Raw genomic sequence first — 25,871 nt, forward strand, 5'->3', positions numbered from 1 at the left:
CAGGTTTTCAATTCGTATCTCCCAACTTTTCTGTCTCTATGGCCTTTTCCCATATTATGTTCTATTTAACTCAGGATGCACCTGAGATGAACACAAATTTGTCCCGGTCTTGCTATGCGTCTGCATTTTCATTCATGGTAAACAACTAGCAACAAAACCACGTGGTTCCCAGCTGACCAGGGCCACAACTTTCCCCCCAGAGCCCTGCAATTTCTGAGTTGACCAGCAGAGGGCTGTCGGTTCCAATGCCGCTCCCCCGCCCTAGTCCTTTAAGGAAGTTCGGTCTTCATTTCCTGCCTTTCTGAACAGGCGTCTGGTACGGCCTACCACTCTGGAAGAAGGCTGAGGGGGAAGGTCCTCGTCCACACCTGCGTAGCCAAGTAACAAAGATGGCCGCCAGCCGGCTGGCTTCGGGAACGGCAGCCGCTTTTGCTGGGCTGCGCGGGCGGTAGGTGAAGCTTTCGGAGCCCGCGAGCGGGGAACGGGAGGACGTGAGCCTGAAACTGCTCTGGGGGCTTCCTTCTCCCCACCACGCCCAGGCTAGATACCGCGGTCGGCCGTGTCTCCTAGTGACATAGCCTCGAGTTTGCCCTGCCCTCCTGGGGGGCGGGGTGAGTGGAACCCCCGCCCGGCCCCCTCTGTCCTCCTCACCCCCTCCCTTCCTAGGCGGAAGCGACGTCCTCGAGGGGCGGGGCCGCGTCGGCCACGCCTTGCTCCATTGCGCGGAGCGTCGCGTGGCCTGGGACCGCTTCCGCGGTGTTCTCTTCCGCTCTTCTCCCTGGAACCTCGGCACCGTGACCTTCAGTACCGCCCCTTTGCTGCTGCCGCGATTTGGAGGGTGGGGGCGGGGTTTGCTGACCCTGGGGACTGTCAGCTGCAGGGGGCCTTAGAACGTAAGAGATGTTAGAGCCAGGGAGAACCTATTAGGGCGTAAGAGCAGCTGGAAAGGGTCTTAGAATACAAATTATATCCAGGCTGGAAGCGGGTCTGCTTAGAATGCAAAATTTTAGAGGTGGAAGGGTCTTTAGAACAAATAGGATATTAAATTGGAAGGAACCCTGCAACATACAGTGACAGAGCTGGAAGAGAACTTAAGAGATACAATGTTGGAGGGCAGCTAGGTGGTGCAGTGGATAAAGCACTGGCCCTGAAGTCAGGGGGACCTGAGTTGAAATGCAGCCTCAGACCAAACACTTGACACTTAACTTGCTGTGTGACCCAGGGCAAGTCACTTAACCCCAATTGCCTTAAAAAAGAAAATACAGCGTTGTAAATAGAAGGGACTGTGAATGTAGAATGTCAGAGCCAGAAGGAACCTGGCATATAGATAACACAAAATAAAAGAGCTGGTAAGGACCTTAAAATAGATTCTTTAATGTTAGACCTGCCAACGCAAGATCCCATCTGGAAGGGACTTAAAAACAAATTTCAGGGCCAGAAGGAACAATAGTGATAGAATTCCTTAGAACATAATTTCAGAGTTGAAAGGAAATTTAGTTTCCACTTTCCACAGGTAAAAATAGTCTCTCCCTCCAGAACTTCTGTTTAAACCTATTCTTAATATTTCTCACTCTCTCATAAGTTACTTGTACCCCTATCACCATGTATCTATTTTTATATTCCTACATATATACATGTTACCCCCAATAGAATGTAACCTCCTCAGGCAACAAGGTGGCATAGTGGATAAAGTGTTGATCCAAGAGTCAGGAGGACCTGAGTGCAAATGTGGCCTGAAATGCTAGCTGTGCGACACTTCCCCCCCCCCAATCGCTGAACCTCTGTTTGGCTCAGTTTCCTCATCTGTAAGATGGAGATAATAATAATCAAATGAGATTATATTTGTAGAGTGCCTGGCACATAAGTAAGCACTGTGAAAATGTTAGCTATTATTATTGTGATCAGAACTGATTCAGTTCTGTCTTTGTATCTCCCAACACTCAACACAGTGTCTAGCACATAGTAGTCACTTAGTAAAATACTTGTTGATTGATCTCCTCCCTTCATTACCTAACCCTTTCCCTCTCCAAAATTAGATTGTATCCGCATCGTCTAGCACAATATCTAGGCAGTTAGATAATAAATCTTTGTGAGATTGAACTGAAATATTAGTGGACCTCAAGTCAGCTTGGATTTACCAAACATTATTATGAGGAAAAAAATGTAATAATACCTCATTTATGTAGTAACATAAATATTCTTCATTATAGTTTGTATTCTTTGTAGTTTATATTCTTCATTATATGCATGACATCATTTGAGTCTTATAAAAATTCTGTGAAGTAGCTAGTACCAGTATTACTACTCTCATTTTATAGATGAGAAGACCTAGGCTCACAAAGAGTGAATGATAAATGAGTTGCTTAAGATCATCCAGTAAATGACAGGGCTGAGTCCCAGAACAAGGTCTTCTGACACCGAGGCCAATGATTTTGCTACAGTATCACCTTATGGCTCAAGTAAAGGGAAGTCCCTACCCAGGAAAAGCTTAAGTAAGGGAGAAAAGACTTAGATATGGTAGACAATAAATGTTTTTTAATTAGAAAATTATATAGGATGGTGTTTAAGTGCTAGTTTATATATCTTGCCATTCTTTCCCACCATTTATGCCACCTGTTAATTTCTCATAGAATAATATGATCTTAGACCTAGAAAAGAAACATCTAATCAAAGCCTAGTCACTTAATCATCTTATAGATGAGGAAATGGAAGCCCAGAAATTCATTAAAATTTTTAAAAGACTCTATAGTACCTCTTATAAAGCCTGGTTGTGATGCTTCATCATGATATGGGGATTAACGCTGGGCACATCAGAGTGTAAGCTCTGTCAGGTTCTGTCAGATTGTAAAGGCTTTGAGAACAGGCCCGGGGCTGGTACAAATGAAATGTATGCAGTATGCTTTGACAAGGTTAAATAATTTGTCTGACGTCACACAGATATTTAATGCTTGATGTTGGGCTAGGGACCAGATTTCCTTACTGCTTGCTCAGCATTATTTCTATGACAGTATTGATTCCACACCCACTCTTTTTCCGTCCTGCTTCCCAGTTCCTACCCTATTACTAAGCCTGCTAATGACACCCACAAATGTTTACACAGGTAGCACTGAAAATTCCTTTAACAGCTGACCAGTTTAGCTATTAGTGGTGGAGAAGAACAAAGACAACTGATCAGGTGTTTCTTTGACATCTCATTATTGCTGCAAATCTTTGGGTATTCAGGACTTTAATGCCGAAACTGTTCAAGAAGTATAAGTTCATCACAGGTATCACTATTCCAAATACTAAGAATAGCTCACATTTATATAGTGCTTAATATGCACTTAGCACTCTACAGTTATCTCATTTGATCCTCCCAAGGATCAAATCCCAGGAGGATAGATGCTATTATCTTCTTTTTACAGATGAGGAAACTGAGGCAGAGCTTAAGTGACTTGCCCAGGGTCATATAGCTAGTAAGTGTCTGAGACTGGATTTGAGCTCAGGTCTTCCTGACTCCAGGTCCAGCCCTCTGTGGTGCTTGAGATGAAATCTCGAAGTACATAGAAATTCTTATGGGTGGAAGGAAGAAGGGAGTGCTTTCCAGGTGTAGGGGACAGTGTTGGGTGTGTGGAACACAAAGAAGGCTGGAATGTCTAATCACCAAGAGAAGGAAGGGGAGTATAACCTTTAATAAGGTTGGAAAGGTCAGTAGATTGGGGCCAGGTTGTAAAAGGCATTTAAAGCCAACTAGATGAGTGACCCTGATTCCCAAAGTCTATGGTAGTTAGGACACAAGCTGAAAAGGCCTTGCCAAGCCCAAAAGGTTTTGAAAACAGATCTGGTGATACATTATGTGTGTATTTTCTAAGAACCCCCCTAGGTAAGTTTGAAGAGTTTCATTACCAAATGGGTATGGGTTGATGAATTTTTCAGCCATAGCAGCTATCTCCTCACTGCTTTGGATTATCAACATCAACAGAACCACAGACAGCGAAGTACTGAATTCAGCATACTCTCCACTAATGGGTGGTGAAGTGACTGAGAGAGAGAAACTTAACTTTGAGCTTGACTTTCTTATAATAGATTAGAGAATTCAAAGCACGTTTTCATGATTTTCCTTTTCATGGCATTCCCTATATAATGAGGCAAGCGATATTTTTGATCAGTTCACATTAGTGAATTTGTGAAATAACTTTTGAGTAATTTATTGTATTTAATACAAGATCTATGAAAAGCAAAATTGTATCTGATAGCCCTTGCTATTGCATACTCTCTAATTTTTAAGAGTCTGCTATATTGGGAAGCTGGGAAGAGGGACCTGGGATAAAGGCATAATGGCGTGGTTGAAAAGGAAAAGATAAATAGCTTCTGTACGGGGAAGCATGGATTTTAATTCTAAGAAGAAGCTACATAGTCTAGCCATACATATACAGTATGTATTTGTTGCCTTTTTTATCTCATAGTTGGGGATGTTGCCCTTAGAAAAACCTTGTTGTATACTTCTACTTTAGTAATCAGAGTCCTATGGGCTCCCAGTTATCAATTATTACTTTTAGTCTACTGATAATGGAATGTGCATCTCATTTAGAGTTATACCTGTTTGTAAGTTGTATAAATGTTTAGCATACCTAGTCACTGGAATTATTATTTAATATTCAAATGGATCTCTGATTTCAGAGATTTGGTAGTTCCTTGCAGCACTACAGATCGCAACCCATCCATGCCTTCCCACCTTTCATGACTCTTGCTCTTCTCCTTCCATAAATTCAACACAAGGGTCTACCCAAGGAGCTTTGCTCATTGTTTCCTGACATAAGGGTTAACAGTAGAGCACTTTTGACTGTCTACTTGTCATCCCTATTCCATATGACCAATTCATCTTCTCTTTCTGTAATACTGTTTCTTGGTGTGAGACCTTTATGCCTCTTTTCTTCAGAGCTCTTTATGGGTTCTGTGTTACAGACTTCACACTCTAAGCCTCTTCATCGCTCTCTGCATGAAAGCTATTTTTTTTTATTAATTTATTTTGATTTATCAACAATCACTTCCATATGCTTTTGAGTTGAAAATTTTTCTCTCCTTTCCTCCCCCCCACCCTCCCCAAGACGGCGCACAATCTGATATAGGCTTTACATTTACATACCCATTAAACATATTTTCACATTAGTGAAGTTGTAAGTAAAAATTAAAACCAATAGGAGGAACCATCAGAAAGATGAAACAAAACTCAACAGAAGGTAAAAATAAGTGATAGCGATTCGACTTCCATAGTTCTTTCTTTGGATGTGGACAGCATTTTCCATCCCGAGGCCTCTGGAGATGTCTTAGATCCTCGTAATGCTGAGAAGGGTTCAGTTTAACAATATTAGTCATTGCATAATGTGTGTTATTGTGTACAAAGTCCTCTTGGTTCTGCTCACTTCACTCAGCATCAGACCATATAAGTCTTTCCAGGTTTTTCTGAAGTCAGCCTGTTCATCATTTCTTATAGCACAATAGTATTCCATTACATTCATATACCACAACTTGCTCAGCCATTCCCCAATTGATGGGCATCCTCTCAATTTCCAATTCTTTGCCACCACAAAAAGAGCTGCTATGAATATTTTTGTACATGTGGGTCCTTTTCCCATTTGTTTGATCTCTTTGGGATATAGCCCTAGAAGTGCTATTGCTGGATCAAAGGGTATGCACATTTTTGTAGCCCTTTGGGCATAGTTCCAAATTGTTCTCCAAAATGGTTGGATCATTTCACAACTCCACCAACAATGTATTAGTTGTTCAATTTTCCCACATTCTTCTCAACATTTATCATTTTCCTGTTTTGTCATGTTGGGCAATCTGATAGGTGTGATGTGGTACCTCAGAGTTGTTTTGATTTGCATTTCTCTAATCAATAATGATTTAGAGCATTTTTTCATATGACTATAGATGGCTTTAATTTCTTCATCTGAGAACTGTCTGTTCATATCCTTTGACCATTTATCAATTGGGGAATGGCTTGTGTTCTTATAAATTTGTCTTAATTCTCTATATATTTTAGAAATGAGGCCTTTATCAGAGAGACTGGTTGTAAAAATTCTTTCCCAATTTTCTACCTTCCTTCTAATCTTAGTTGCATTGGCTTTGTTTGTGCAAAAACTTTTCAATTTAATGTAATCAAAATTATCCATTTTGCTTTTCATAATGTTCTCTATCTCCTGTTTGGTCATGAATTCTTCTGTTCTCCATAGATCTGATAGGTAAACTATTCCTTGTTCTCCCAGTTTACTTATGGTATCAGCCTTTATATCTAAGTCATGAACCCATTTTGACTTTATTTTGGTATATGGTGTGAGATTTGGGTCTATGCCTAGTTTCTGCCATACTCTTTTCCAGTTTTCCCAGCAGTTTTTTTCAAAGAGTGGGTTCTTATCCCAGAAGCTGGGGTCTTTGGGTTTATCAAATAATAGATTACTATAGTCATTGACTACTGTGTCTTGCATATTTAACCTATTCCACTGATCCACCTCCCTATTTCTTAGCCAGTACCAAGCAGTTTTGATGATTGCTGCTTTATAATACAATTTAAGATCTGGAATTGCTAGGCCACCTTCCCCTGCATTTCTTTTCATTAGTTCCTTTGATATTCTGGACCTTTTGCTCTTCCAAATGAATCTTGTTATTATTTTTTCTAACTCTGTAAAGTAGTTTTGGTAGTTTGGTATGGCACTGAATAAGTAAATTAGCTTAGGTAGGATTGTCATTTTTATTATATTAGCTCGGCCTACCCATGAGCAACTGATGTTTTTCCAGTTATTTAGATCTGATTTTATTTGTGTGAAAAGTGTTTTGTAATTGTGTTCATAGAGTTCCTGGGTTTGTTTCGGGAGGTAGACTCCTAAATATTTTATAATGTCTGCAGTAAGTTTAAATGGGATTTCTCTTTCTATCTCTTGCTGTTGGGCTTTGTTGGTAATATATAGAAATGCTGATGATTTATGTGGGTTTATTTTATAGCCTGCAACTTTGCTAAAGTTGTTTATTATTTCAAGTAGTTTTTTACTTGATTCTCTAAGTATATCATCATGTCATCTGCAAAGAGTGATAGCTTTGTTTCTTCTTTGCCTATTCTAATGCCTTCAATTTCTTTTTCTTATTGCTAAAGCTAAGGTTTCCAGTACAATACTGAATAACAGTGGTGATAATGGACATCCTTGTTTCACCCCCAGTCTTACTGGAAATGCTTCTAGCCTGTCCCCATTACATATAATGCTTGCTGAAGGTTTTAGATATTGCATGAAAGCTATTTTTAACTTTTTAAAGACTTGTATTTCATGTCTCTCTCCTGTACAGCAACACTGGTAGAAAAATAGCATTAAAAAGATGGATCTTTGCTTTCAGAGCTTGGGGTCATTAAAGTACCTTTGCAATTTCCTGAAGGTGATCCAGCTTACTTTCCTCTTGTTAAGCTCTAGGCCCAGCTTGTCCATCTGAACTGTGCCCAAGATAAACATACTTAGTTGCATGCTTTAATCTGAATGCAACATTCTTCATACACTTGGACTTCATATACTATGTGCCTGGATGGTCAGACCAAACTGCTTTGAATGACTTGTATTTAATGCAATACAAAATCTGTGGAAGGATAGACTTGCCTTGTAAATGTTTCTGATAGCTCCTACCACTACAAAGTATTTCTCTGATTCTTAGAATTTATACTATATTTGGGGTGTGGGGGGTAGGAGGAGAGAAGTGTTGGGGAAGGGTATCTAGGATAGATAATTGGCTACTGTAGGGGGAAGCAAGAATTTTAATTCTGAGAAGAACCTGGATCTTTTCCAGGAAGCTCTGCACTATTGGGTACAATTAACACAGTATCAACAAACAGCGTTCTGAAAGACCTCACAATCCACAAGGAGGCCCTCTTTAACTTGGGACTCTATGTTGGATCTCCTCCATCACGGTGGTGAACTCCTCTGGCAAGCATACATCTCCCTGTTTATGCCTTACCTGATGTTTAGATCAGAGGGTCATTGAAGAGGATTATTTTTGTTGTATATTTCAAGAGATCTTGAATGATTTTGATATAGTGATAGTAGACACTTTGTTGTAAAAGAGCCTATAGGGCAACATTTTGTTCTACCAAATGCAATGCTTTTTCAAAATCAACAAATGGTAAGCTCAGAGGGATCTTAAGTATTCTGTATCTTTCAGTTAATTATGAAAAGGTAAAGATGTGGTACATTGTTGAATATCACTTGCAAAAGTCTCCTTGCTTCTTTCTAATACTCTCATGAAGAAATCCTTCAATTCATGTGTAGCTGACTCAAAGTCATTTTGTACGGGTGAGAAAGGAGGCATATAGGTTAGTAATCATTGATAATTTTCTTGGTCACCTTTTTGGGCCTAAGATTTTTTTGCATGACTTGTATATTGTCTTTCTTCATTGTGATTGTCTCTCCTACAGTAGAAATCTCCTATATACACTTAGTCTAAACCAGTTGCTTTCCCTATCTTTTTTCTCTTTAGTATCTTTTCACCTTTTTCTGCCAGTACAGTCTGGGCTATGCTGTTAAGGTCCAAGTGTGGTGATTCCATTGTCCTTAATAGAAAAAAAGTTGAGATTGTTGCAAGTGTTTTTCCATTTTTTTCCTGCTTGTTGTTTTTCCATTTTCATCTTTAAATGTCTGTGAAATGACTTTGCTTAGTTGGGTATGTTGCCAAATTTTCCTTAATCTGGTTTTACCCTCCTCTCTGCTTTCTGAGCCTATACTATTCATAATCATCCATTTTACTTCTTTGTGAGATTTTACAAACAAATTTATATTCTAATCTAGTGTTACCTTTCGTAGTTGTTTGTCTGTTTTTGGTAGATAAGTCTTAGCAGGTAAGTCTTATGATGACCAAGGTGCATTCTGGGCTTTATTGGTCTTCTTATAGCAATTAATTTACATTGGTTAAACTTCTGGATAAAATTATAATTAATGTCAATGTCAGTTTGGTTGGCCATTTCCCGTTTTCTGTTGTCTAGTCGCTTGTTTAAACATCAAGATTAAGTTATTTCAGTTATATCTTTTTTCTCATTCTTTCTTTAAAAAAAAAACAAACCAAAAACGTAATTCTCTTATTAGCTCTGATGAGTCAATGGTGTTAGCTAACTCAAGGATAACTCCCATATCAGTACATCAATAACAATATGTTTGATTCTTGTAGTGTTATTTAAACACTTACTGTGGCCATTATTTGTGAAAACATTTTTCAAAGAAAATATTCATTATATAAAGTCATAGGATTCTTTGACTTTCTCATTCTGTCTTCCTGAATAATGCTTTCACATTTATTTCTCCCTGTTCTTACTTTTTCCCATTGTTGCATTGAAGTCATCATCACCAAGTATTAACATAATGCTGATTTAATTTGGAAGGCATTAAGAAATTCATTATAGAATTTCTTTACATCTTCATCTTTAGCAACTGATGTTGATACAAAAGCTGCAATTAGTTTCATGGTAGTCTTTTTTAAAATAGTTATCAGTTAGTACTGCAATACATGTTGACCAACTGTCCCAGGAAATAATGTTTCTTATTGCCTTTGAGTATACCTAGTCCTACTCACCCCTTTCTTTGCCTCTCCAAGGAATAACTCTGAGTCAGCCTTCCATTTAGCTGCAATGTTCTGCTTTTGTTTATAGCCCAGAATGTCAGTACATATAATTCACCACCTCAGCAACACATCCAGTTCATTGCAAAAGGATCTCACAATTAGAGTACTGATAGGTTAAAATTTGTTGACAGTCTGAACATTGTGTGATTCTTATCCTCTACCCCTTTTCCTGCTACTCTGTCACCCCTAGAAGTAGAACTGAAACTACTTTTTATTTTTCTTTATTCCGTGGGTTACCATGGCCAAAAATTTCCTTATTAGGTGGCCAGCATACTGGTGATGTGCCTCGCTATACTTAGCTATATTGGTCCTCCAAAAATAGACGTTGTCAATTGTCTGGACTGTTTATGAAGCCTTTTACAAGATTATAGAATTTGCCACACCATATGTTCCACTGACATAACCTTTGAAAACCCTGGTTACCTTCACACTTCAGTAAGGCATTGGCATAGGACTTTGTGCGGAAATATTATGATATGAAATGAAAAGAAAGGCCCATAATTATTGTGATTTTAATACTTTACATTGCTTATTACTTTTCAGTTTTATGTCTTTTTTTAACCTTAAGTTGAAACTCAGATGTGATTTCTTTTTTTAATTTTAGATTTTGTAACATAAAGCTAAATACGAACAATACTAGGAAGCAGCCTCTGCATCAGTTTGTACAAAGACCACCTTTGCCTCCATTCACAGCATTATATAACACAGGTAAAATTTTCCTTTTAATATAAACTGAGTTTCATAAAACTTGATTGAACTGTACTGACTTTCTTCAACATAAGAGAATAAGTTGAATTTTTTTTTAATTTAGAGATACATAAAAAGTGCATTATTTTATGGGATTGTAGTTAAGAGTTGTAAAGACACTTGAGAGACAAGCCCCCTTGTCCATTTCATGGATTTTTTTTTTAGCATTTTCTTCACTGGGCAATTGTCCAATAATAATTTTGTTGTATGCCCTAATACCTGGAATTTTTCTTTATATGTGCTTTCCCTTGATACTTTCTGCTACCTTTAATACTTTATTAGTTGTATATTCCAGGTGGCAACTTGTTAAAAGGCAATAGAACTATGAGTTTGCATATACATACATATATATATGTATATAATATGTATATATGTGATGTAGTGTGTGTGTGTGTGTGTGTGTGTGTGTGTGTGTATGTGTGTAAAAATTAGAGAATAAGCATTCATTAAGCTGAACACTGTGCTAAGTGCTTTTTACAAATGTTATCTTGTTTGTTCCTCACAACAGCCTTGCAAGGTAGGGGTCGTTATTATCCCCATTGTTACAGTTGAGGAAACTGAGGCAAAAATGTTAAATAACTTGCCCAGGGTCACACAATTTGTAAGTGTCTGAGGCTGCATTTGAATTCAAGTCTTGCTGACTGCAGGCCCTGTGCTCTATCTGTGTGCCGCCAACTGTCTCATTAGGGAAAGAAGATTTGGACAGGAAAATGAGTATTTTATTTTCTAGACTATCCTATTTCTTGTAGTCACAGAATACCTTAAACATGAATATAGAATAATACCATGATTTGACAGAAATTCAGTTAGATGTCTTAATTTTGTAGGTCCGGTTCCATTAGCTTCTTGACTCTTACCATTGGTGAACAAGTTGTACTATTTGCTGTTTGTTTTCACCATCCAGTAAGCTGGTTTGGAGAAGGGTAAGGGAAAATCAGATAAAACAGTAGCCTCTGAATAGGCGAATGGGGATGCCACTGGACAGATGCTAGTCAGAATAAGAATTGGAGTTGGGGAGAGTCTCATAGAATCATAAATTTAGAACAAGGAGACATCTTCATTTTACAGATAAGGAAATGGACTAACTTTGTTTTTGTTTTGGTTTTGGGGTTTTTTGTGAGGCAGTCAGGCTAGTGTCAAGTGTCGATAAGGCAGGATTTGAACTCAGTTACTCCTGACCCCAGGACCAGTACTCTATTCACTGAGGCACCTAGCTGCCCCTGGAAACTGACAGACTTAAGTGACTTGCCTAGACACATACAAATATCAAGTGTCCAAGGTAGAATTTGAACCCATGTTTTCTTGACTCCCAGTCCATGCTCTGTCTATTGTACAACATATCTGAAGTGATGAGCTAGGTTTTAGGTGCTGATAGGACATCCAGGTGTATCTGGGCAGGAAAAAGTTTGAGACTGAAATCTGGAGCTCTGAGGGAGGTCAGGATTAAAGATAAGCATTTGGGAGTCATCTTCATAGAAGTGATATTAAAGTCATAGGAATAAATAAGGTTGTCAGTGAGAGAGTACATGAAGAAAAGAGGACCAAGGATAGACTTTGGGAAACACTTACATTAGGGTGTTAGGAATAATGTGAAAAGCCTTCAAAAATGATGAGAAAGAAGTGATTAGTGAGGTACGAGGAGAACAAAGAACATCTAGTATCTCTGAAGCTGATAGAGGCAAGGGTATGTAGTGAGAGAAGTGGTCAACAATGTGAAAAATTTCAGACAGTCAGTTAGTATGAGAATTGAAAATGTTAAGTGTGTAGAAGTCAAAAAGTATAATGAGAGATTTAAGAAGAAAAGGACCACTTTAGCTTGGGGAGTGTCAAAAAAAGCTTCACGCCTAAGCTGAGCCTTGAAAGAAGGGGTTAATATTAATAGACACATAAGGAAGTCTATTTCAGGCACAGAGGCGAGGTCAGAGGGGTGCACAAACGATTGCAACTGGCAGGAGTCAGGACACAATCATTGCACAATTATAGCTCATCTGGAGCATAGACTACTGTGAAATAAGGCTAGCTGGAGGCATATTTTTGTGAACTTTGCAAGCCAGCTTGAGGAATTCCTATTTTATTTGGTAGGCTGTGGAGAGGGAAAAGTTGAAGTGGATTTTGGAAAGGAGATCCAGGAATTATTGGAGGAGTAAGGTATTGGAGGGGATAGACTAATATGAGATTGAAGATACAAGTAAAGGGGTTAACTTTAACAAAAAGGAAAGCTACCTGTTTCCTTGAGACAAGAGGGAAGGAGGAAAGAGGATGTAGTAATATAAAAAAATGTAGGATAGAAGTAGGCAATTTACCTCTAATGGTCTCAGTCTTCTCAGTAAAGTAGTATATAAAATTATTTGCTAAGAATGAGGTAGGAAGAGGTGGCATTTGGGTATTTGAGGAGAGAAGATGATTTGGAAGAGCTTCTGTGAAGAGTGTGATTGATAAAGAATCCATAAGAGCTGATTAAAAGAATTGCCCTGTAAAAGAAGGCCCCAGTTGAGATTAGATAGTATTATTTTGCATTGGACCTACTTAATATGATTGATGAAGAAAAGTAAGACCTTTTTCTGTTTCAGCTGTTTTCTTTATCCTCCTTCTTGTATTTGTGTAGATGAGCCATCTTCCAATTCCCTTTCCAGTGGGACTAGTTTCCTCAAATACCCCTTCAATACAGAATTAAAACAAATAGTAAATAATAACAGATACCTCTCTGGACTCTCCGACTCCCCTCATTCCCTCACATCCATTCCTTCCTCTTCTCCTCTGAAATAAGGAGAAAGGGTCAAGATACCACAAGCTGACAAATTGAGAGTATTTTCAGAATGGTGAATATAGAGCATTTCCATGGCAACCACATCTCTTGCCAAATAGTCTTCGTTTTAAGCTTAAAATAAAGTGTGTTGTTACCTTGCTATCTCACCATCTCCCTAGGATAGTTTTGATTCTGTTTTTTTCAAAAGAATTGTTGTCATGATGGGTACCTGGAGCGACAATTTAATACTATGAATTCTTGATTCATCATTTCATCCTGTTAGTTGTCATAATTGCAAGATAGGAAATGAAAATTGCAGTTTTTTCTTTATGACCAGAAGTAAATCCATTTTCAACCTAATGTAGGAACTGGAAGAAACAGTAAAAGATAGAAATCATCCTGATTCTCTGAAACCAAGAGTCCAGAAAGCAGTTTGCATTCTCACTTATAAATGTTCTCAGTATTAAACTGCTAATCTTAATATGTCTTCTTTAAAGGAAGTATGCTGGTTTAGACAGAATAGAGTGAAGCATTTTGCTTCAGGATCAGATTTATAGAGAGGATATTTGAGTGGAGTGAGACAAGATGCCAAAATATTGTGTTAAAGCCACTCTACAGAATGACCAAGGATTCTTTAATTACAGGGTTATTCAGAGTCTATTGGATAACTATTGGATATAGTCTAGCTTTGAGAATATTAGAGTTCTTAAAGGAAAATTTGAAAAACATTGAACTTTTTAGTGACTTTTTTTTCCAGAATAACGTATTTTTCTTTCTTTAATCTTTCAGTGCGATGCATGTTTATTCAAACACAGGATACCCCCAACCCGAACAGTTTGAAGTTTATTCCAGGAAAACCAGTGCTGGTATCACAGACCATGGATTTTCCTACACCAGCTACAGCATTCCGCTCCCCTCTGGCTAGGTATTTTAAAATGTTTCATATATTTCCCCAAGTAATATGAGTGGCTGATGAACTGTTGTTAAGATGGCATCTTTTATGTGATCTAGGTTTTATTATTATGAAGTAGATGTCTTTCCTCTCTAGAAACTTTTATACTTGGGGGGTGAAGATAAAAGAAAAATAACAGGGGTTAATAAGACATTTCTTCCGAAAGTGACATTTTTAAGTAACTATACTACTCCTTCTCCCTTTTTATTGCTGTTATCTCCTAGCCTCTATCCAACTTCCTAAATTCCTCTATGACCTTAGCACATTCTTTCTCATTTATCATCATTTATCATCTTCCATCTTCATGGACTTTAGTATTTTTTAATATAATTTATTTCTACATCAACAATGAGGACTGGACTGAGTTTAAAAGAAAAAAAAATCAGAAGAAAAGGAAAACAGTCTGTGATATGGAGTCCTGTACAAAGAGAGAAAAAATGTTCTCCATAATGGGGAGGTGTGGGTGGTGGGGATGGGAAGATACACACACACATACACACACACACACACACACACACACACACACACACACACACACACACGCATACAGCATGGAGGAAAAAGAGGCTTTGATATCTGGGGTCAGGGCTCTTGGTTAGTCATTCAGTCAACAAGCATTTAGTAAATGCTTACTATGTGCTCCTAGGCAATGTACTTAGGGTAGAAAGGATTCACTGGAGGTAGAAAGAAAGGCAAAAAAAAAAAAAACAACCAGCCCCTGCCCTCTGGGAACTTTTGTTCTGATGGGAGAAACACCATGCAAATAACTACACAGAAAATATATACTGTGCAAATGGGAGGTATTGGGGGGAGTCCAGGAAAAGGAAAGACTTCCAGGAAAGACCTCCTGCAGAAGGTGGGATCTGAGCTGAGTCTTGAAAGAAAGCTAGGGAAGCCAAGAAGCAAAAGGTGAGGCAAGAGCATTCCCAGCATGAGAGACAGTGAGAAGGAAGGAAGTGAAGAGATGGTTTGTGTGAGGATCAAAAACCTTGGGATGGGCAGAGTTAGGGGTAGTGGAGTATGCTAACCATTGAGAGGTCTGTAGAGAGAGGCTGATGATTAGATTGCTTAGAGTCCTTCCTTGAGGTCTAACCTCATGGCAGCTAGGTGACCCAGTCGTTAGAACACTAGGCCTGAAGTCAGGAACATCTGTGTTCATATCTAGCTTCAGACACTTGCTAATTATGTGAGCCTGGACAAGTCACTTAACCTCTGTCTGCCTCAGTTTCCTCAATTGTAAATTAGGGATAATAATTGTATCTCCTTCCAGGGTAGTTGTGAGTATCAAATGAGATTTTGTGTATAAAGCACTTAGTCCAGTGCCTAGCACATAGTCAGCACTATGTACATGTTCGCTATTATCATTATTAGGTTGGTTGTGTCTTGTGAGGATCTTGGGAGGCCCGTTTCACTGCAGGAAAGAAAGGTGCAAAGAAGCAGCAGGAACAAGTGGAGATATGTCTCAGGAAGTGGTGGCAGTGCAGAGTGGGTCTGGTCCAGGGATGGCCTCTAGAGCCCTGTAGAAAGCCCCAAACAGCAAAGTCCAGAGGCCTGAATTTAGGGCTATTATAGGTCAGCTGGGTAGGAAATGATGAGGTGAATTCCTTGAGAGCTCTCCTTAAAAGGTAGAGAATTAGGAAAGAGCTCTCCAGTGTCCTACTTTCACCTTCTCCAATCAGAGTGAGGAAGGAGCCTTGGGAACAGGAAGCAAACAAAGTAGCCTGTACAGGCCCCCCCCACTATCTTATCTTGATTCCTTTGCTCAAGCTATTTTCTGTGCTTACAGTGCCTTTTCAGGGTCTCTGATCTCACCTTGTTGAAATCCTACCCATTCTTTAAGGCAGAACTTAAACATTGTTGTTTGCATACAGTCTTCCAAGATCAATCCTAGTCAGTAATAATTCTTCCCCTCTTAAGCCTCACATAACATTGGTTTGAACCACTATTGCATGCATATGTAGTTTATATTATAGTTATTTGTGTGTTTTATTTTCCTAGATTGTGAGCTTCATGAGAATAGGAACTCTTGGGGTAGCTAGGTGGCACAGTGTATAGAGCTCTGGCCTTGGAGTCAGGAGGACCTGAGTTCAAATTTGGCCTCAAATGTTTGACAATTACTAGCTGTGTGATCCTGGGCAAGTCACTTAAGCCTAATTGCCTTACCGAAAAGAAAAAAAAAGGGAAAAAAAGAGAATAGGAACTCTTATCATTGGAAAATCTTTGTTTCTCACCTATTGCTTACCACAGTGCTTAGCACTTAATAGGTGCTTAAGAAATGTTCATTAAAGTTCATTAAGAAGCTCTACAACTTGAATAAGACTAAAGCTTCTAATAGTTTTTAATATTTTATTTTTTCTCCAATTACATGTAAAAATAATTTTTAACATTCATTGTTAAGTTTTGAGTTCCAAATTCTATCCCTTTCCCTCCCTGAGATGGTAAGCATTCTGATACAGGTTATACATTTGTAATCTTGCAAAACATTTCCGTATTAGTCATTTTGTGGGAAAAACTCAAAACAAAAAAAGAAAGGAAAGGAGAAAAAAAATGAAAAATCACATGCTTTAGTACTGTATTCAGACACCATTAGTTCTTTCTCTGGAGGCAGATAGTATTTTTTATCATGAGACCTTTGGAATTTTCTTGGATCATTGTATTGCTGAGAATACCTAAGTCATTCATAGTTGTTCATCATACAATATAGCTCTTAGTGCATATACAGTGCACTCCTGGTTCTGCTCACTTCACTCTGTATCAGCTCATGTAAGTCTTTCCAAGTTTTTCTGAAATCATTCTGCTCATCATTTCTTATGGCACAGTAATGTTCTATTACAATCATATACCACAACTTGTTCAGCTATTCCCCAGTTGATGAGCATTCCCTCAATTTCCCATTCTTAGCTGCTGCAAGGAGAACTGCTGTAAATTTCTAATATGTTTTTTAAGAAAAAAAATGTGAATTGGTGCATTACTGTGTTAAGTGTGGTAAAAACCTTTCCCATGTTTTTGTTGTTTAACAGCAATTGAAACTATTCTCCCTATATTTAAAGACAGCAGAATTTCTAGACATTTCAAGACCAAGTTGTGAACCCATTCCAACTGGAACCAACCCAGAAATAAAGAACATATATGATACCAGTTGTATTACTGACATCAGAAATAGCCTAGCTTTCGGAAGCTGGTGAGGGAACGTAATTTATATGCTAGTTGGACAGAAGAGCCATTGTGTAAGTGTGAAGTATGTCACATCATGAAACTGTGAAAAGGGGAATGTTGAATTAAATCTCTTCTTGCTTGGTTTTCAGAGAAAATATGCTAAGAGATTTTAGATTCAGATACCATCAAAATAGACTTTTAGGAATCTATAACTGCTGCTAAGTGCTGAACATAATTAGGTAACACACATCCTCTTAATCTTTCTATGCCTCTCCACTGTATGCATGATTCCAGGCACCCAGAACAGGTGTAGGTACAGGTGTAATTTTTAAAAATTTCTAATTAATCCAGATTCACATTTTAGTTAACATGATGTCTGCCACATCTCCAGGTGGCAAAAAACCTTTTTAAGTTTAGTCTTTTAGAAACAGTGTCATTTCCTGAATTCAAAGAATTCAGTTATCAGCTTCTCTGCCCTTAAGAATTATTCACTTAAGGGGCAGCTAGGTGGCACAATGGATAGAGCACTGGCCCTGAAGTCAGGAAGACCTGAGTTCAAATCCGGCCTCAGACCAAACACTTGACGCTTACTAGCTGTGTGACCCTGGGCAAGTCAGTTAACCCCAATTGCCTAAAATAAAACAAACAAACAAACAAGAATTATTCACTTAATAGTGAGGTCAAGACAGAATAAGTCTTCATGCCAAGCTAATCTCATTTCCAGGTTGCTAGAGTGTTAGATCATAAGGGGATGCCACAGATACGTGTAACTTGATTTTAGCAAGATACGTGCAGAGGTTCTTGCAGTATAGCTTTGTGAACAAGATAAAGGAATGTGAACTGAATAATAGTTAAGTTTGATTTGGGATCATATGGGAATATTGGTTAACCAGTCACTGTTAAGGGGCAGCAAAGTGGTGTAGAGCACTGGGCTTAGAATCAAAAAGACTCATCTTCCTGAGTTCAAATCCAGCCTCAGATACTTACTAGCTGTTTGACCCTGGGCAAGTCACTTAATCCTGTTTGCCTCAATTCCTCTCTGTAAAATGAGCTGGAGAAGGAAACAGCAAGTACTCTAGTATCTTTGCCAAATGGGGCTATGAAGAGTCAGACAGGACTGAACAACAAACAATCACTGTTCACCTGGAATAAGGAAGCAGTGGTATGTCACAGGGCTCTGTCCTGATGCCACTTATTTGTACCCTTTTTTTAAATGACTTGGATAAAAATAAACATAGAAAATTTGCAGATAATGGAAAGCTGGAAGGGATAAGTGTGCTGGATGAGCTGATGAAAATCAGAATTCAGAAAGGTCTTGACTAGCCAAAAAAATGAACTGAAACTAACAAGATTATATTTAATGAGGGTAAATGTAAAGTCTTCATTTAGACCTAAAAATGTTTGCTGCACATGTTCAGGATCCATGAGACTTGGTTCATGTGAGAAAGACCTGGGGAATTTAATTGACAGGGAGCTTAAATACAAACCCAAAGTATAACCAGACTTCTAAAAAAGATAGCACATTCTTAGATTGTGTCAATAAAGAAATGATGTTTAGATTATGGGAAATAATATTCTCTTTCTTTTGTTTTTTTTTTTAAGGCAATTGGGGTTAAGTGACTCACCCAGAGTCACACAGCTAGTAAGTGTCAAGTGTTTGGTCTGAGGCCGTATTTGAACTCAGATCCTCCTGACTTCAGGGCCAGTGCTCTGTCCACTACGCCACCTAGCTGCCCCAGGAAATAGTATTCTCAATGTAGTCTGATAAAACCATGATCTGGTAATATGTTCCATTCTAGGTTCCTCATGTTAATAAGAACACTGACAAAATGGAGTTTATCTGGAGCAAGATGCCTGGGGTGGTAGAGAATGGAAGCCCCTTTTGATGAGCAATGGTTGGAGGAACTGAGGATAGGTATCCTGTATTAAAGATTTGGGGTGGAGATCAGAGGCTTCTTCTGGGTTCTTCCAGGACCTTGCACAAAAGTCATTCTCACTGTCTCAATAATATTCAGTCTGTCCCTCAATACTGGCTCCTTTCCCTCTACCTACAAATATACTTAGGTCTTTCTGAGCCAGTTACTGCCCCATCTCTTTTCCCATTATTAAATTTCTTTTAAAATTTGTAAAAACCTATACCTCTACTTTCTCATTGTCTACTCTTTCCTTAAACCCTTTCACTCAGACTTCTTCCCACACTCCTCTACTGAAATTGCTCCCAAAGATCAGCAGTCTCTAGACCCAGAAGCCTTTTTCCAGTCCTTATCATCAGCTTCTCAGTAGCTTTTGACACTGTTGACTGCCTCCTTATAATGAATGTTCTTTTCTTAGTTTCAAATGTATTACATTCTCCTAGTCGTTCTTCTAGTTTTCTAATTGTAACTTCTCTGAATCCTCTGATTCAGTTTCTCCTAACAAATTAATATAAGCATTCCAGAAAAGTCTGTCTTTAATCCTCTTCTCTGTCTACACACCCTTTCTTGTCAAGCTTATTCACTCCCACCGCTTCAACTACTACCTCTGTGGAGATAATTCTTAATTCTATATATCTGCTCTTGACTTGTCTTCTGCGCTCCGACCTCCAACTCCAACTGACTTCAGGCAGTTTTTATTTGGGTATACCACTAACACTTCTAACTTACTGATGTGTCCAAAACCTTTCCCTCTTCTGATCTCATTATTTCTGTCTTTGTCAATACTATTCATTCAGTCTGTCATATTGGTCACTTTTAGATTATCTTTGACTATTCCTTTTCTCTTGCCTCTCGTTCAGTCAGTTATAAGACCCTGTCAGTTCTGTCTATGAAATGTCTCCCAAAAACATCACCTACATTTCCTATTGCCATCAACTTGGTTTGGCCCTTGTTACCATTCACCTGTGCTATTAACAGACTTATTTCGGGTCTCACCACTTTCAGTCTCTCCCACCTCCAGTTCTTCCACCATTCAGTACTATCCTAAGCCATCACTGCTTCTCTGGCTTCACTTTCCTTCCCATTCTTGATATATGTTAACTTGTTCAACTTTAAACAGTTTTCTACTTTACCTAATCATAATCTCCTTTTATTTCACCAGTAGCTCATTCCTCATACATCTGTTCATCCTCACTGTAGCCTCCAGAATTCAGCTCAAGTTGCACCATCTGCAGGAGATCTTTCCTGGTCCTTCTAGCTGTTAATGACTTCCCATACAATAGCCATTATTCTTTCCATTGTACCGTATTGCCTTAATCATTGAGACCATCACAGAGCAGGAACCCTGGCTATTATTGGGCCCTGTGTGATGAGAGGGACAACATATGGGGACAGGACAAGTACTCATCCTTGTCCCCTCCTGCTATTTTAGAGCAATATTAGCAGAAATATTAATGATAAAAAGCTATAAAATAAGATTTATTTCATGTAACATATCTGAAGCATAAGTTTTTTGAGCTTCTAGTAAGAGATTGCTGAATCATAAGGTGTGGCACATTTGAGACTGTAAGACATGGTATAATTATGTTCCAGAACTGCAGCTCTGGGTTTACATGGAAAATGTTATATTGTAGAGTGGTTCTAACAAATAATTCTTTATTTTGTACACCCACCTAAGATTTCCTTTGAGAACACCTAAATTTTGTTTATATCTAGGTCTTTGCAGGAAAAATAAAAGGGGCCATCTAAATAGTTGGCCTAACAATACATCAAATTCAAGCAGACTGACAGAAAATGCAAAACACAAAGGCTTCACACCCTACCCAAGAGTCAGTAGAACTCTTCTTTTATCTCTAGAAAGGGGCCTTTTCTTTTGGTAACATTTTTTAAATGAAGTTCTATTTACTTGATATCATACTGTTACATACTACTATGAAACTATTACAGATATCAGATTTTATTCAGAACAATAGATTATGCAGTATTATACAACATTGTCTTCTCTCTGTTATAAGAGTATAGGACCTCTACTAGCTTGAACATGGGTCATTTCAAAGTAAAAACAGTCTCCATGTGTTTGTCCAATAGTTTTCCATAGCAAGAATAAGATTCTCTTCTGTGGCTGCATTGCCTCAATTTTCTCTGTGTTCGTTGCACCTAGGTATTCACATTTCTTGGGCTTCTGCCTCATGTGTGTGGGTTTTGTTTTGTTTTTTAATTATGTTTATAAATTGTCCTTCCTTTGACCTATCCAAGGTAACTTATTTCTTGCTTCTGACCGGAGAGAACATTCTGACTAGAGAAATTAGCATTAGCATCATTTCTAATCGAGAAATTATCTCCTGCTACCATCAAGTCCTCCTGTTGCAGTCTATTCCAAAGTGATTTCCCTGAGGTTCTATGTGACTCGCTCCTAACCTTTTGGGCACCATTCATCTTTTCATCACTTTGCCATTACCAGATTTCTAGGTGACATGAGCAACAAGATAGCAGACGAGACATTTTCTCCAATCCCCACGACCTCTCAAACCTCTCCAAAATTTGGCACCAAAGATAAAACACCTTTAGCTGTTTCCATGGTCTAAGACATGTGGAAGATGTTTTAAAAGGGGGGACAGTTTTTTAAAAAGAGGTTAAAAAAAGATGATTCAAAAACAAAAACAAGACCCAAGGATTGACACTTACTGACCATCTCCACATGCCATGCTCCCGGCAGCAAGACTTCACTAAAAGACCCACGGACGTGACACAGGCTCATATCCAAACCCAGGTCTGTGCCCTGCTTCTGCCTCTCTCTTTTCAGGGCTTTAGGCTGGGGAAGTTTCTTTGGGCCTCAGTAGCCAGTTTGGTCATATGCCATTAGGAACAAAAGACTGCCAGGAGCTGTAATCCAGAAGCACCAGGGCTGCCAAGCTCTGAACTGCCAGTGCCATAGGAAATAGGCTCTGAGCTGCCGATGATTGGGAAAGCAGAATTTGCTGGTGCCAGGGAAAGTGGGCTCTGAGCTGCCGGTGCCATGGCAGAGAACTAAGGAACTGAGAGATTGGGACAAGTCACCAGCACAGGAAACCTACTGTGCAGCACTCCACCAAGCCTGAGGGAAGCAGCATAGCACCCGAGTGGGGCCCATTCTGACCACCTAAAAGACAGCTGGGGCAGAGACCTAGGCTGGTGGTGAATTGTCCAGTGTGGGAGGAGGCTGAAACACTCTGAGATCCAGCCCCAAAGGAAACCACAATCAGAGGGGAGGGCATTAGGAAGTGAGGAAAGGAAAGGAAAATAAGGGGAAGAGGGTAGGAGAGGAGAGACTGAGGGTACCAAAAAGATTTTAGGAGGAGGAAATCTCAGAGATCTTGAATATAAACAGATAACTCAACAGGAAAAACAATAATCACAGAAAGAAATAATGGCCTCCAGATCTAGCAAATGGGTTCAGGCATCTATGAATAAATACTGCAGAATGAAGGAAAATGTTCTAACACTTGATGAGACAGAGGACCTGAGAATTGAGAAGAACATGGAACCACATTATGCTGTTTCTGAGTGGTTTAGAAGAAAAATATGAAAGCAGAATTTCTGTGTTGTACTGCAAAATGAATGAACAGAATAAAACAACTTGAATCTGCAATGACAAGCCTCACTAAAGAAACAAAAGAGAGAACAATAGATAGGGAATGCAAATGCACAGAAGTGAAGGTCAACCTAGAAGAAGAGAAGAAAAAAAAATTTAAAAAAATATGCCTGGTATGCAAGCAAAACATATGGATCTCAAAGGCAGGATGTGTAGACAACCCTAAGGATCACAGGTCTCTGAAGAGGACAGGACAAAAAAATCTCGACACCTTAATGAAGGAAATAATAGAAGAGAATTGCTCAAAACTTCTGAACATAGGAAATGAAATTTCAATTGAAAGAATTCACAGATTACATCCAGAAAAAAACCACGGGAGCATATTTCAAGACACATAGTGGTAAATTTAATATTTTAATTCAGAAACAAGTTCTACAAGCCACCAAGAGAAAAACCATTAAAGACAGAGGAAAGGACTTTTGAATAATGCAAGAATATTCCATATCCACTAGAAAAAAGAGGAGGGAATGGAATTATGTGTTCCAAAGAGCATTGGAGCTCAATATGCAGCCCAGGGTGAACTGTCATAGAAATATAAGCTTAATCATACAGTTCGAAAGATAGTTGTTCAATCATAAAGAAGAGTTTGAAACATTTTTTAGGAAAAAAACCCAGAATTGAAGTTATTTGCTTCTCCAGTACCTCAAACAACATAAATGCATGAGAAGTCAATAAATGAAGCAGCCAAGGACAGCAGCTACAGCAGTGACAACAGAGGTATCAGTAAGAGACTTCTTATAAATGTACACAAGGAGACGGCAGTGAAGGTGTTAATCTGGTAGAGGCAACTGAAAAGAGGCAGTCCGGGGCATTATGGACAGAACTTGGTGACATCCCATCTACAGGTGAAACAATGGGTTTTTTTGTTTTGTTGTTATTTTTGGTGGGACTATGCTATACAGTGGGAGTATACATGAAAGGGGGAGGGGACCAGGAGAATAGAGAGGAGGAATGATGCGCCAGGGTGGAATCAAGGGCTAGCAATTAGGGGAGATGACTTCTCGTCTTAGAAAAAAAAATAGCACTTTGCCATTAGCACTTCCTTAGTAGTCTCTGTCCTTAAGTTTACATAATAGGGCACTACTTTCACAGGAACCATAAGCATCATTTTTTGTCTTTTGTGAGAGCCTTTTCTTCAGCAAATTAGAGCATGCATCTCTGTCTCTTCTTTGCGTCTCTCAGCTCTCACCTTTTTCATTCTCAAATCTCTGCTTGCTCTCTTTTGAAGACTAAGTCTAAGATGTAACTCACATGTACAATCCACTGGCCATGTCTCAGTGAGTGATTCCTTAAAGCCATTTAGCTTAATTGAAGAATATATTAGGGGGCAGCTAGGTGGCGCAATAGAGCACTGGCCCTGGAGTCAGGAGGACCTGAGTTCAAATGCAGCCTCAGACACTTGACTAGCTGTGTGATCCTGGGCAAGTCACTTAACCTCATTGCCTAGCCAAAAAAAAAAAACCCAAGAATTTATTAGGCAGGTACTATGTGTCAAATACTGTACTGTCTACTAGGATCACAAAGATAAACAGACAGTCCTTACCCTTCAAGAGTTTTCCTTTGGGAAAAACAGCATACAAAAATATAAGTAAATACAAAGCATGTACAAAGTAACTGTGGGGGCTGTAAGAATCCTTCCATTGCTAAGATTCTGGGATTCTTTGAATATAAACCTTCTGGGGCTGATTTGTTTTAATTATTTTAACTCTCTTCCCAGTGACAGTCATGCAGTTAATCATACAGCTCTCTATTTTAAGTGGGTATGAGTCACAGAAAATCTTTCTTTTAGATTTTTAAGGAAATTCAGAAATCACATACACAACCTCCTACCCCATGTAAAAAGCTCCTCAGAAGCACCCCTGACAGGTCATCTTTGCTTCAGCACTTCCTGTGGTGGGAAATTCACTGCCTCACAAAGCATTTCCTTTTTTTTTTTTTTTGTTAGCCAACTCTAAATTTTAGAAAGATTTTCCTTGTATTTCCTCCCTATAAATTTTACTCATTCATCATAATTCTGCCCTGTGGAATTACTCAGAATAAACCTAATCCCTTTTTTGTGTAATAGTCCTTCAAATATTTGAAGATACAAATCATATCTCTTCTAACTTTTTAACTTCTAACTTATCTAGAATAAATATCTAATTGTTTCAGCTATTCTTTAAAGGAAAATCTTTCCACACTTTTCACCATTCCATGTCCCTTCAGTCAGTTATACCAATACTAGGCCTATACACCCAAAGAGAAAAAATAAAGAAGAAAAGGACCCATATATACAAAAATATTTATAGTAGCTGTTTTTGTAGTGCAAATAGCTGGAAACTAAGGAGTACATATCAATTAGGATATTTCTGGATAAATTGTGGTATACAAATTAAATATATTATTGTATCATGAGAAATTATGAAAGGAACAATTTCAGACAAAGCTGGAAAGACTTATATGAAGTGATTCAGAGTATAGTGAGCAGAACCTGGAGAACAGTTTATACATTAACAACAGTGGGCTAAATAAAAATAATTTTAAAAGACTTCAGAACAGTGATTAATGCAGTGAGCAACAGTGATTCCCAAGGACTAGGTAGATAATGAAACCCACTACCTACTTCCTGATAGAAACATAATGATTTCAAGGTACTGATTGAGATGTACATTTTTGGGCATGTACGATATAGAAATATGTTTTGCAGGACTGTGCATATCTGGTACAAGGGTTTTATTTTTCTTCCAACATTAGAAGGAAGAGTTGACAGGTCAGAGGGGGTCTAAAATGGGTGGTAACAAAAGAGGGTAATTGAAGCACTTAAAATGCATGAAAGAGAATAGAACAAAAGTCAGTAAACACAGACAAGTTAGACAGTTATTAAAGATAACATGTTGAATTTATATGTCTGAAGAGAAAAGGAAGCTGTTCATAATACAGATTTGTGGCTTCATATATAGTCTTTTTTTTCTGCTTTGTATATGGAAATGTTCCTTTTATTTGGTGTGAGTTAAATTAAAAAAGAAAAAACAAAGATGATGATGATGGTGTGAGCTAAAGTGGTGGCTTGTGAGTGCTGAGATGGAGATAGATGTGAGAGATGTTGTGAAGACAGAATAA

The 25,871-nt window shown here is 38.5% G+C and overlaps 1 protein-coding gene across 2 annotated transcripts in view; it reads left to right on the forward strand.

Annotated features, from left to right (window-relative positions):
- The first annotated feature begins 273 nt into the window (after window positions 1-273).
- The window catches only part of NFU1 (NFU1 iron-sulfur cluster scaffold), a 50,462-nt gene continuing 24,864 nt past the window's right edge, over window positions 274-25,871 (forward strand). The window contains exons 1-3 of one of the 2 annotated variants that reach the window (XM_078149557.1): window positions 274-448; window positions 10,232-10,335; window positions 13,910-14,045. In XM_078149557.1, coding sequence (XP_078005683.1) covers window positions 390-448; window positions 10,232-10,335; window positions 13,910-14,045 — 299 coding nt within the window. In that variant the 5' untranslated portion in view covers window positions 274-389. The remainder of the gene's footprint in view (window positions 449-10,231; window positions 10,336-13,909; window positions 14,046-25,871) is intronic. The other variant, XM_020985374.2, reaches the window with a different exon arrangement.

This window comes from Phascolarctos cinereus, unplaced genomic scaffold (assembly GCF_003287225.1).
Source record: "Phascolarctos cinereus isolate Bilbo 61053 unplaced genomic scaffold, phaCin_HiC Scaffold_2;HRSCAF=192, whole genome shotgun sequence".
In the NCBI taxonomy this organism is placed as follows: Eukaryota; Metazoa; Chordata; class Mammalia; order Diprotodontia; family Phascolarctidae; genus Phascolarctos; species Phascolarctos cinereus.